Source organism: Solanum tuberosum, unplaced genomic scaffold (genome assembly GCF_000226075.1).
Source record: "Solanum tuberosum cultivar DM 1-3 516 R44 unplaced genomic scaffold, SolTub_3.0 scf00021, whole genome shotgun sequence".
Taxonomy (NCBI): Eukaryota; Viridiplantae; Streptophyta; class Magnoliopsida; order Solanales; family Solanaceae; genus Solanum; species Solanum tuberosum.
Genome location: NW_006238947.1, coordinates 2749492 through 2761421, shown reverse-complemented (window position 1 = coordinate 2761421; position 11930 = coordinate 2749492). Strand labels below are relative to the sequence as shown.

Sequence of the window (11930 nt, the reverse complement as noted above, 5' to 3'; positions counted from 1 at the left end):
ATTATAAAAAAACTCATAAATTTCAAATCCTAAATCCATACTCTATCTCTGCTTGTATTAAATTCATTAAATATATATATAAATAAGACAAACAATAAAATATAGGAATATTTTATGGTTTACCGGGAGAAGTAGTAAGTTTCTCAAAGAGATTTATCTCAGTATTATACAAGAATAAAAGCCCTGGTATTTCTGTTTGGCTTCTCTCCTACTTTCTCTCTCTTTCCCTCTCTCCCCTTTATGGAATACTCAGTTTCATTTTTTCCTTTAATTTGCCGTCCACTGCCTCTGTAAGATCTCCGGCAGAATTCCATTTATTCAGGTGAGTGTAAGAATTCACTGAACACCCAATTAATTACATGTGAATTTTCTCTAATTTGTAGATATAAAAAAAAACTGAAGAAAAGAAGCAGCATTTTCCTTGTAAAGGATTAAAGATCTTATACAGATTTTGTTTGTTCAGCCAGATTGCTACAATCTGTCACTGATCAAACCTAATTTTGTTACTGATATGTTAGAATGAATTAAAATGGAATTTCTGATTAAATTACATTTCATTTTCACCCTCCACTCACTGACTCCACCATGGCTGGACCAGTAGATAAGCTAGTCTTTGAGGGATCTGTACTGGAAAAAATGTTTTTGGTATAATTTTACAAATTTGAGTACATGTGGTTCTTAAAAATTATGTTTTTGAAGATTCTTCAGATATTCTGTTTGTCTTCCTGCAATTTTATTTTTTTTAATTTCCTTATATGGTTTTCTTTTGCAGGATGATTTCATAGAACACTTTTATTTGTTTTTTTCTATGAGAGGCTACTTTGAGTTTATCCCTGCAAACATCTGCTTATCATTTCTGTCAAATTAAGAGAAATAAAGGCAGAAAGATTGGATTTTTACCGGTCATTGCCGCGGCGGTATGGCCGGAGGGAAGGAAGCTTGATTCCACAAGCAGATGATTTTCAGATTGGAACTTCGTGGTTTTCAATGACTCCAGCAAAACCAAGCTTGCCACCAATCTATGGGAATAGGCAACAAAATCGGCAAGGACAAATTAATGGTGTGGAATCACAAAGAATTTCACAAGGGCAAGATCTAAGTCAAGTGAACCAGATAGAGTTGAGAGATTTCTTGCAAGAACCTCAAGCTCAACGTGCGGCTACATGCTGTGGTTCGACGAATTCAGCAACTGTAACGGAGTATTTTGACGCTTGGGAAGCAGCAGCAGGGGCAGAATCCAAAATGTATGGTGAGAACAATATTAAAATGTGCAATAACGTGTCTACCGATGATGTAGATGAATGGAGCAATGTGTCTTTCGGACATCTCTTGGCATTAGCACATGCTGCTGGCTCTACAGCCGTCACTGAAAATGCAAATGCAGAAACTAATTTTGCCGTGAATGGTTCCTTCAATTCCCTCATCAGTTCCCAGGATGCAGGTAAAGAATTGAATATTCATTTGACTCATCATCATATAGCATAACTGAAATGCATAATGCCTGTAGAAACTTCAAAGTTACGACAATCACATTACTTGTATATGTCATAAGTGTCTTTAATGTGGCTCAATGGTGCGTCTTCGCAGATAACTAAGACCTGCAAAAGGATAGAGAACAGAATAGAATAAGATCAGTAATCAGTTTAGTTAAAAGAAAAAATCATTACCTCATGGACAAATTAACTAGCATTGAGTTGAACATCCTAGTGAACACTCTATAAAGTTCCAATTAGATGAACTACTGAATAAAGGTTCCTCATACTTAGATCAGAGGACTAACAATGATGTGTAGCACTATCTGACGTGTGTTTTGTCTGATTTACCATACAATGAGTGATGCTTTCTCAATTAGTCCTGTGGCAACTGGAATCGTTCAAAAAGAGTTGTTTCCATTCTGAGATTTCCTCATTTTACTAATATAAAAAAGGTGCTTATCATGCAGATGGAAGCTCTATTTGCTCGAGATTCCCTTTTAACCTGAATTCACCAACTAGAATGACAGATGAGGACTCGAGCAGCAACAATGCATTCCCGTTTGAACCAATAACACCATATCAGATCAAGAAGAAAGGGCCAGCATCTGATGCGCCAAGTCTAGACATTAACGCGACACCAATACCAAGATACGTACAGTCAAGCAAAGATACATTAAAGAGGGCAGAATCAAATGATCTCCAACAGAACACAGAGAAGTCGGGGCTGGTCTTGAACATATCAGAACTGTCGGAGAACATGATTGACAAGGTAGTCGATCAGGATGCTGAACAGAATAATACACCACAGCAGAAACGAAGGAAGAAGCACCGACCTAAAGTGGTAATAGAAGGCGAGCATAAAAGGACTCCTAAACCAAAAACTCCCCAGCAGCACAGTTCAATGGGAACAAAAAAAGAAAAGAGGAAAGATGTCCAAAGAAACAAGATTGAGGACCCTCCAGGCACACCCTCAGACGAGGTAAACGACATGACTAAACACAAGGGCCATCTTCCAAGTTCTGCAAAAATCCAAAGAGCAAGGAGGACCTATATAAGAAGAAATCAAGTCAACAAGTTTGCACCAAATCCTGCCGAAGAGGGAACCATAGATCCACCAAATGTTTCTCGACCAAGAAGATACCCCAGGAGATCATTGAATTTTGATTCTGAAAACATATTAAGTGATGAAAACTCATTACACTGGCCATCTTCAACTGTGGAGGACTTGCATGAGAATCAATCCAATTCTAGTGTGAATCCTGGAAAGGGTATTGAAGCCACAACAGCAAAAACAAGACTGGGCTCAGTTTATGACCTCACATGTTCAAATCAGGAGCTGAAAAATTGCCAAACTCATCATGAAATGTCACACCCTGGCCCTTCCACTCTGAAGAAGATTGGCCTGAATCATAGTAAATTTACCATGAACAAACAAAATGGAATCTCAAGAGGGAAGTGTAAAATCGTTTTCTCAGATGAAACTCATGATAAACTGGCAAGCATTTTAGAAATGACACCAAAGAGCCCGAATAGTTCCAACTGCAGCAGCAGTGCATGCTTGATCCCGGAAACACCAGAGAGAGCCTTGAAAAGACGGCGTTCTTTTAGAACTGATCAAGCAAAACTTTACAGCACAAATATCAGGGGAGCCTATTTCAACTCCATGCAGGCATATCAAGCAATTCTCCCAGCAACTGAACCTTATGCTCAGAGTACCGAAGGGATGCATTTTCCTATAATTTACAAGAAAAAGAGGACAGAGAAGGGCCATCCCTCAGCAGCATCTTACTCTAAGCCTTTTACATGTGAAATTAACTATTTGTCTTTGTCTCAGAGCAACATTGGTCTTTCCCAAGCCAGTACATCTTCAACTGACAATGCTAATAACTTCATGCCAAATCGGGAACTTGTACCAGCATTTGTGGAAGCAGAGGGGTTAAGACGAAAAAGATCAAAAAACATAAGTAAAGTACGTGACCTAGCATCACTGCTTGAAATTTGTAAACACTTTCCTACTTCTTCAGTCAAAGAAACAATGGTATCTGAATTTGGAGAAAGATATGAAAACTCAGATCAGCCTAATACATGCATGGAAGCCCTGGTTGCCGACACCCGTGCAATAATGAAAACAAAAAAGAGGTCAAAGAGAAGCATCCTAGTCAGTTCCACAGCATCTCATATGTATGCCCGATCACAGTTCACAGTAAATGCAAGAGGTAGTTGAAGCTATATTTTTAACTTTCAGATAACCTATCAAATAAGATGTTGACTTTAATTGCTCACGAAATTGAATGCAGGTTCCATACCAGCTATAACTTGGAGATCTCCGGTTGATGAAATTGCTGAACGCTTAAAGCATCTCAATTTGAATAGAGAAAGCATCCATCCATACCAATATGAGGAAAATGCCCTTGTTATTTATCAAAGAGATGGAAGTATTGTCCCTTTTGCAGGACCATTTGTCAGAAAACGACGACCGCGGCCCAAGGTTGACCTTGATGATGAGACCACTAGGGTATGGAAGCTTTTGCTGCAAGACATAAATAGTGAAGGCATTGATGGTACAGATGAAGACAAGGCAAAATGGTGGGAATCAGAACGTGAAGTGTTTCATGGACGAGTAGACTCATTTGTGGCACGGATGCGTCTTGTTCAAGGTAAGTATATAAAGTTTTCATATTTTGTAGTGAATATCAAATGAACATCCCCCGATTCCTTTGACTAGAAAAGCAGTCAACATTTAATATTCCAACTTGTATTCTAAGGATGCACTAGCAATAAGTAAACATAACTATTCCAACCTGAAAAACATAGATGAACCTGTAAGGTCAAGAAAGAAACCTAAAATCCAACCTGACACAGACATATACACATGTATGGTCCCATAAAGAGGAAGTGGATTATGATGGAAGAAGCAACTGTCTCCCTATACTTCACATGCAAAAGTATTATATCATTACACATTATTCATATAAAATTAGCAAACTATCAATTAATAGATTTCATTTGTGATGCAAAACAACCTGAAACTAAACCCTTGTCATGCCAATAGAAGACATGACTAACACTAGCATTGCACATCAATCATCAACCTCAATCAAGATTCCATGTTACCTTGTTTTTCCTTTCAGTCATCTATAAAATTATAGTTGACAATGGGCCATACAAGAAACAAACGAGATGTGCATGTGACATTGTTATCTTTTGTTTCATTGACCATATCTTCTATTCTTTGGGTGAGCCAGGAGACAGGCGATTCTCTCCTTGGAAGGGATCTGTTGTAGACTCTGTAGTTGGAGTTTTCCTGACACAGAATGTCTCAGACCACCTTTCTAGGTAAGCTAGACTTGAAACCACAATTTTTTGTTTTCCCTTTTCTGGTACATCCATAAGAAATTTAAAATATTGAGTTCCAATAAAGTACTTTATCCACTTTATAGCTCTGCATTCATGACACTTGCTGCTCGGTTTCCTCTCAAGTCAGACATCAGTGTGAAAAAGAATGAAGAGAGAACAGGGATCATTATTGAAGAACCTGAAGTGAGTACCCTGGAACCTGATGATACAATTGGATGGCATGATTATCAATCAACTCAAACAACTCTTGGTCAGGAGTTTTTCAGAATCTCCAGTGCAGAGTCAGATGATGAAAAAACAGCTGTTCACAGCAGTGAATCGAGTGAAAATAGCACTAACTGCACTAGTTCAACTGAAAATTCTATATTGCAGCAACCTGGTTCTTCTAGAGAAAGTTCATGTGTGCATCATGAATCAACAACGTATGGATCGGCTACAGCGAACGCAGCAACAAGTTTTTTGGGGGATCAAGTAGAACCAGATGATTTGCTCTCTTCTCAAAATTCTATTCTTTCTTCTCAAAACTCTGCGAATTTTTCAGCTGTTCAAACTTCTGAAGGAACTGAATCAAGCAACTTTTCGGGCTCTGCTTCATTTTTGAAATTATTACAGATTGCAGGGACTTCGAAATCGCATGGAGTCCAGGATCAGAAAAGTGAAAACATCTTACTGGAAAAGGATATAAATGGCCAACTAAAACATGTGGCATGTTGTTCACACATTCAGAAGGATGGGGAGAATCACAGAGGCTCAATAGGAAATGACTGTCCTAGTAGCTATTTGGGATCATGTACAATGTCTAATTCAGGAGCACAACAAGCCAAGTTCAAAAGCGATTTGGAAGAAGCTGCAAAATTCTCAGACCCCTCAAGGGAACTCGGTGACCCCGAACAAAGTAAATTATCAGCAGAACCTGCAAATCAAGCATCGTATGGAGAGATAAGTGAGGCTTTCATCTCACGCGATAACCATCAAAATAAGGTGTACACAGCAACAATTGATGATCCAGTAGTCAATTTTGAGCTACAGGTTCAAATTGAAGAGAGCAACTACAACATGCAGCGAGTAGCAGAAGCACCAAAAGCACCAACATTTTCAGAAGCCATTGTAGATGTCAGAGAGGAGATCAGTGTAGTTGTTGATTCAAGCAAGTCTGAGCACACAGTTTTGAGGTCAAACTCAAACAACGGAAAAATCCATGCTGGTAGCACATTAGACAGAGCAAATCACAATACTAAAGCAAAAAAGGAAGGCCCTGGAAAAGAGAAGCAGAATGTTGACTGGGACAGTTTAAGGTTACAGGCTGAGAGCAATGGTAAGAAAAGAGAAAAGACAGCAAACACAATGGATTCACTAGACTGGGACGCAGTGAGGTGTGCAGATGTCAATGAGATAGCCCATACCATTAGAGAACGGGGAATGAACAATATGCTAGCAGAGAGAATCAAGGTACATCAGTGAAAATTGCAATTAACTGCCTAATTGTTTTAAAATCTGAATACCTTCATTATTCATCTACCACAGTAATTCCCTAACCTTAAGAGACTGTTCAATGAAAACTGAACAATTGCAGGATTTCCTTAATCGGATTTTTAGAGAACATGGAAGTATTGATCTTGAATGGCTGAGAGACGTTCCACCAGACAAAGCAAAGTAAGCTTTCAATTGACCAAATAATTTCTTCCATGTTTATCTATTATTCCTCTGCACTGACTAAACAAATTCACATGCATGGTATCAGAGAGTATCTATTAAGCATCTGGGGCTTGGGCCTGAAGAGCGTAGAGTGTGTGCGACTTTTAACACTTCACAACCTTGCTTTTCCTGTAAGATTTCTGAACCAATTTTTGAAGACATAATTAATATGAAATGACCTGTGTTTCTCACTAATCATGTCTTTAATAAGGTCGACACAAATGTTGGGCGTATAGCTGTTAGACTGGGATGGGTGCCCCTGCAGCCACTGCCAGAGTCGCTACAATTGCATCTTCTGGAACTGTGAGTATCTTGTGTAGTGTGTACATAAAGAATTTCTAAAGCTTCCTACACAGTCTAACTCTGCTGTATTTCTTCAGGTACCCTGTGCTGGAGTCAATTCAAAAATACCTCTGGCCACGTCTCTGCAAGCTTGATCAAAGAACATTGTAAGTAACATCCTATTCTCTAATATTTTGCCCTGCCTGGTTGACAAGCATCAATTTACTATTAAATGTAAGTGGTTCCATTTCATCTTATTGAAACATCCAATTGTAACAGTATACTGCATAGTGGATGAAAATATTTTGATTTTAAGGAAGTGCAGAGGGACTTGTAGATTAGGGTAGTTGATTTCTTCAAAGGGAGTAATAAATGATATACATGCATAGTACTTGTAACTAAAAAAGATATTTTTTCTTCTAATCAAGTGATGCATTTACTGATTCAAATCCTACTTGATTACAGATATGAGTTACATTACCATATGATCACTTTTGGAAAGGTATGTCTATACCACTAGTTACTCTCCCCTAGAACTAGTGTATATCTGCAATCACAGTTTAAATCAATTTCATTGCTACTTCATTAGGTCTTCTGTTCAAAAAGCAAACCCAACTGCAACGCCTGTCCAATGAGAGGAGAATGCAGACACTTCGCAAGTGCTTTTGCAAGGTTTGCCTATTAGTCTATATACTTTCATGCAAGAGATTAGTTCTCTTGTTTGTCTATCTTTATCAGTTCTTCTCAAGCTTCTCTACACCTAATCCAAAGAATCATATCCAGAATGTGGCTGCTGAAACTAGATTTGACAAATCTATTTACTCTTACTCAGACAACATAAAATTTGCACTTAAGCTAACCTGGTAGTATTTTAACTCATCCATGAAGCGTATGACAAACTGTCAGTCACTCAGCGATGAAGCAACTCTGGCAGAAACTTTAATATTCACCGATCTCTTCTTGTATAAGATAGAACTCCTACATTTTCAAATTTAAGCTAATACTCTTCTTGTTAGCACATTCAAGTAATGCATTATAACTAGATTAGCAATTTCATAGTCAAAAACTGAATGCACTGTTTTTTCATATATGATACTTGACACATTTCTCTTTCAGCGCAAGGCTTGCCCTGCCAGCACCAGAAGAGAAGAGTATAGTGAGTGCCACAGAGAACAATGCAGCTGGCCAGAATCCATTCCAGAATTTCAATCAACAGCCGCTGCCCTTACCCCAGGCTAATCAAACACCATTAGAGCATCCCAAATTGATCAACTCCGCACCTATTATTGAGGTGCCAGCAACACCACAGCCCATTGTCGAAGAGCCTGCCTCACCTGAGCCAGAGCAAGAAGCTCCTGAAATTGACATTGAAGATGTTTGCTTTGAAGATCCTGATGAAATTCCTACAATTGAATTGAATATGGCGCAGTTCACTCAAAATGTGAAGAACTTTGTGCAAAACAATATGGAGCTTCAACAGGTCGAAATGTCAAAAGCCTTAGTAGCTTTAACTCCAGCAGCTGCTTCAATTCCCACACCTAAACTTAAGCACATAAGCCGGCTCAGAACTGAACATCAAGTGTAAGTGGATGCTCCAAATAACTTCTGATAGATCACCCAATGCAGTAGGGTAGCCAATTTTTTCCTAGGCTATGAAATTTGTTTTTACTTAATATCAATTGTTTCTCCATCCACAGATATGAACTTCCAGATTCTCATCCTCTTCTTGAAGGGGTTAGTTTTTCTTTTCTTTTTTTGATTGGTTAAATACTGCATCAGTTTTATATCCATCTATAAGCAGCATGTAAGCTTATATTTAAATTGATCCTCCTGATAATTACATCTTTTCATGTTGCAGTTCGAGAAAAGAGAACCAGATGATCCATCCTCCTATCTTCTAGCAATATGGACACCTGGTAAGATTTCAATTAATGTAATATAACACATAAGAGGAGCCCTTTTAAAACTATGCAAAGTAACCGGTTCCTATCTGTAAGCTGATTAATTAGAGAACTCATGATTGTAAGGAACACTTCTGCATAGCTAAGCTGGACTGAGCAAGTCCCAGGTTCCAATCTCAGTAGTAGTATGTGCTGCAGTGGTAGAGGGTAATTTGGCTAAATAGGTTAGCTTTTCCTCAGGCAGTCTATAGATTAATACTCCCTTATGTACCAAACCCATATCAGGTGAAACATCGGATTCTATTCAGCCACCGGGAAGACAGTGCAACTCCCAAGAAACTGGTAGACTATGTGATGATGAAACATGTTTTGCATGCAACAGCATACGTGAAGCACATGCTCAAACTGTGAGAGGGACAATTCTGGTAAGAGGAGAACAAACTGTTTTAGTGTATGTCATGGGAAAGTGATATGATAATTCTGAAAAAAAAAAAAAAAAAAGATATGATAATTCTGATCATCTCTGAATATACTTTCTAACAGATACCATGTAGAACAGCTATGAGAGGTAGCTTTCCGCTCAATGGTACATACTTCCAGGTTAACGAGGTGAATACAACCAACTTTTCCTCTAACTCAAGCAAGCATTTTTTGCATTTGATAAGGTTTTAATAGTAGCATTTTTGCTATTCCTCAGGTGTTTGCAGACCATGAATCCAGCCTCAAGCCAATTGATGTCCCAAGAAATTGGCTATGGGATCTGCCACGACGGACAGTTTACTTTGGAACCTCTATACCATCAATATTCAAAGGTAAACAAACTAAAGGATGAAACCTTATTTATTTTTTAAAAAGATTTGGGAGTAAAATAACATTAAGTGTGTTCTCTGTTAATCAGGCCTAACCACAGAAAGTATCCAACATTGCTTTTGGAGAGGTATGTAGATCGAAAACCTTAGGTTCACAGAGGTCCAAATGCTTGTCTTAGCTTCTTATCCATTTCTACTAAGTAAATCAATGAAAAGCATGCATGCTACATCATCATTATGCAAATTTAAAAAGACTCAAATTAAGCCGGCATAAGCACCAAGCATGTCAGCGAGTTTCCTTTTTGCCTTACTCTTCGGAGCAAATCATAAAAACAAAATTATAAGGAAGTAGTAATCGTTCATGTAGCTAGGGGAAAAAAGTGTTATCCCTAACTGCAAAACCTTTTATTTGTTTTCTGATAAAGAACTGTATTTCGCAGGATTTGTTTGTGTGAGGGGTTTTGACAAGAAGTTACGAGCCCCAAGACCACTGATGGCAAGGTTGCACTTTCCAGCCAGCAAGTTGACTAGGACAAAAGGAAAGCCAGATGAAAACTAGGGTACAGTGTCCAACTGAATCAGCAAGGCAGCCATCCGGGCTGAAGAAGCTAACAACATTCAGTACCATGATGTTTTAAACCTTAGAAAAGAAAGAAGATAGGTATTCTCTAACATGTAAGTAAGTTGTAGCAAGAGAGTAAATGAGATGATAATCGATTACTTGTAGCTGATACTTAGGGTGGTCATTTTTATTACCAACAATCATTGAATTCTTCAACAGGCTAGTGCTCTTTTAGCCCAGTGAGATCTCAAATTTAGTTAGTTTTCATTTTCCCTTCAAAGGATAGAAAGAGTAATAAAAATTGTTTCTCTTCCATGGCAATAAGTACACTGGGCTCCTAACTTACAAAAACTAGTTTGGCACCCCGGCACAAAACATGAGGCAAATATTAAAACTAAATCTCGTGGTAATATGTAAAAGGAACGGTTTCTCGTAAGCAAAGCAGTTTTATATACGACCATGCAAAAATATCTATAAAACCCTTTTTTGTTAAAGACGGGAGCTGCACCAACATGTTATCAAGTAGCAATAGTTTGAACAAGTCAACAACGTTATAATGTGAACTGTCTCAACTAAACATAAGGAAGACTCAAGGGTAAATATAAAAAACAGGACTAGCAAGGAGTATACGAATATTCATTCTATTCATGATACTAGCACCCTGGTAGAGATTAGCAAGGAGTATACGAATATATTCATTCTATTCATGATACTAGCACCCTGGTAGAGATTAGCTTGAAATAATACCCTATTCATACTTCATAAGTCAGCCAAGACATCACGGAAATACATCTATTAAATACATCTGCTGTTTGCAACTACTAGCTAGACATACAGTTTTGAAAATCACAACTGAAAGTAGATGCATAAAGACACTTAAAGTCCTAACAGCTGTTTTGTTCTTACATCATACCTTTGTTTGAAGCTGAGAAAACCTTATTAACTGTCATCGGAAGAACATGGAGAACATCTCTCAACCTGTACATAGGCATTAGCAATAAGATGAGCATAAACATGTGCAGTAGCATTAGCATATTGAAATTTTAGAACGAAGAATTTTGAGTGAGAGAGTGGATTTTGAACTATATATCTGATTTCATATTTGAGCCACAAGACCTTGAGTTTGACGTCTCAATGGATCTGTCATTAACTTTCTGTAGCTTTTGACATACAGAACATATGAAGAAGAGATTTTAGAAGCAAACAAACTCATATAGCTCGTTCTTTTAGAGTTAAAGCACATTAACACCAAGATATATAAGGAAACCAACTAACGGAATAACTCATATTCATCTTAAACCACGATCAAACGTATAACCACTTTACACTTTAATTCGCCTCGCAAAGAAACATGTATATCACTGCAAAATCCCGCTGCCGACTGCAGATTCCTCTAGAAATTGCCATCGATGTTAATATCACTGTGTTACAACTTCAATCTGACTACACCTGCCATGCACGTAAATCACCTCAGAAGGCATCTATTTTCATGTTTTCAAGTAATTACTTAACAGGTATACCAATCACAGAGAGATCTCATGTACTAATAATCAATGCTATAAATTCAAATAAACTTCATTTCGACTACAATTCACACGTCAATCACCTCGAAAACATCTATTTTCATGTTTTCAAACAATCACTTAACAAATACCTCAATGACAGAGAGATACCATGTACACATAATCAGTGCTACAAATTCAAAAGAACTTCATTGGGAATACAATTTGCACACCAATCACCTTAACTGCATCTATTTTACATGTTTCAAAGTAATTACCTAACAAATATCTCAATGACAGAGAAATCTCATGTACTCATTATCATGCTATAAATTCAATTAAACTTC

At 37.8% G+C, this 11930-nt stretch overlaps 1 protein-coding gene across 1 annotated transcript; it reads left to right on the top strand.

The window, feature by feature from the left end:
• The first annotated feature begins 585 nt into the window (after nt 1-585).
• On the top strand, nt 586-10394 carry LOC102597039 (protein ROS1-like). The gene is made up of 21 exons (XM_015306053.1): nt 586-624; nt 709-715; nt 827-1441; nt 1943-3691; nt 3773-4132; nt 4721-4811; nt 4916-6281; nt 6406-6485; nt 6574-6658; nt 6739-6830; nt 6908-6976; nt 7275-7311; nt 7399-7481; nt 7926-8390; nt 8507-8543; nt 8668-8725; nt 8996-9135; nt 9254-9319; nt 9408-9522; nt 9609-9647; nt 9960-10394. Exons 1-21 carry the CDS (start codon nt 586-588, stop codon nt 10076-10078), a joined length of 5712 nt encoding a protein of 1903 aa, XP_015161539.1. The 3' UTR covers nt 10079-10394.
• Nucleotides 10395-11930: the final 1536 nt, after the last annotated feature.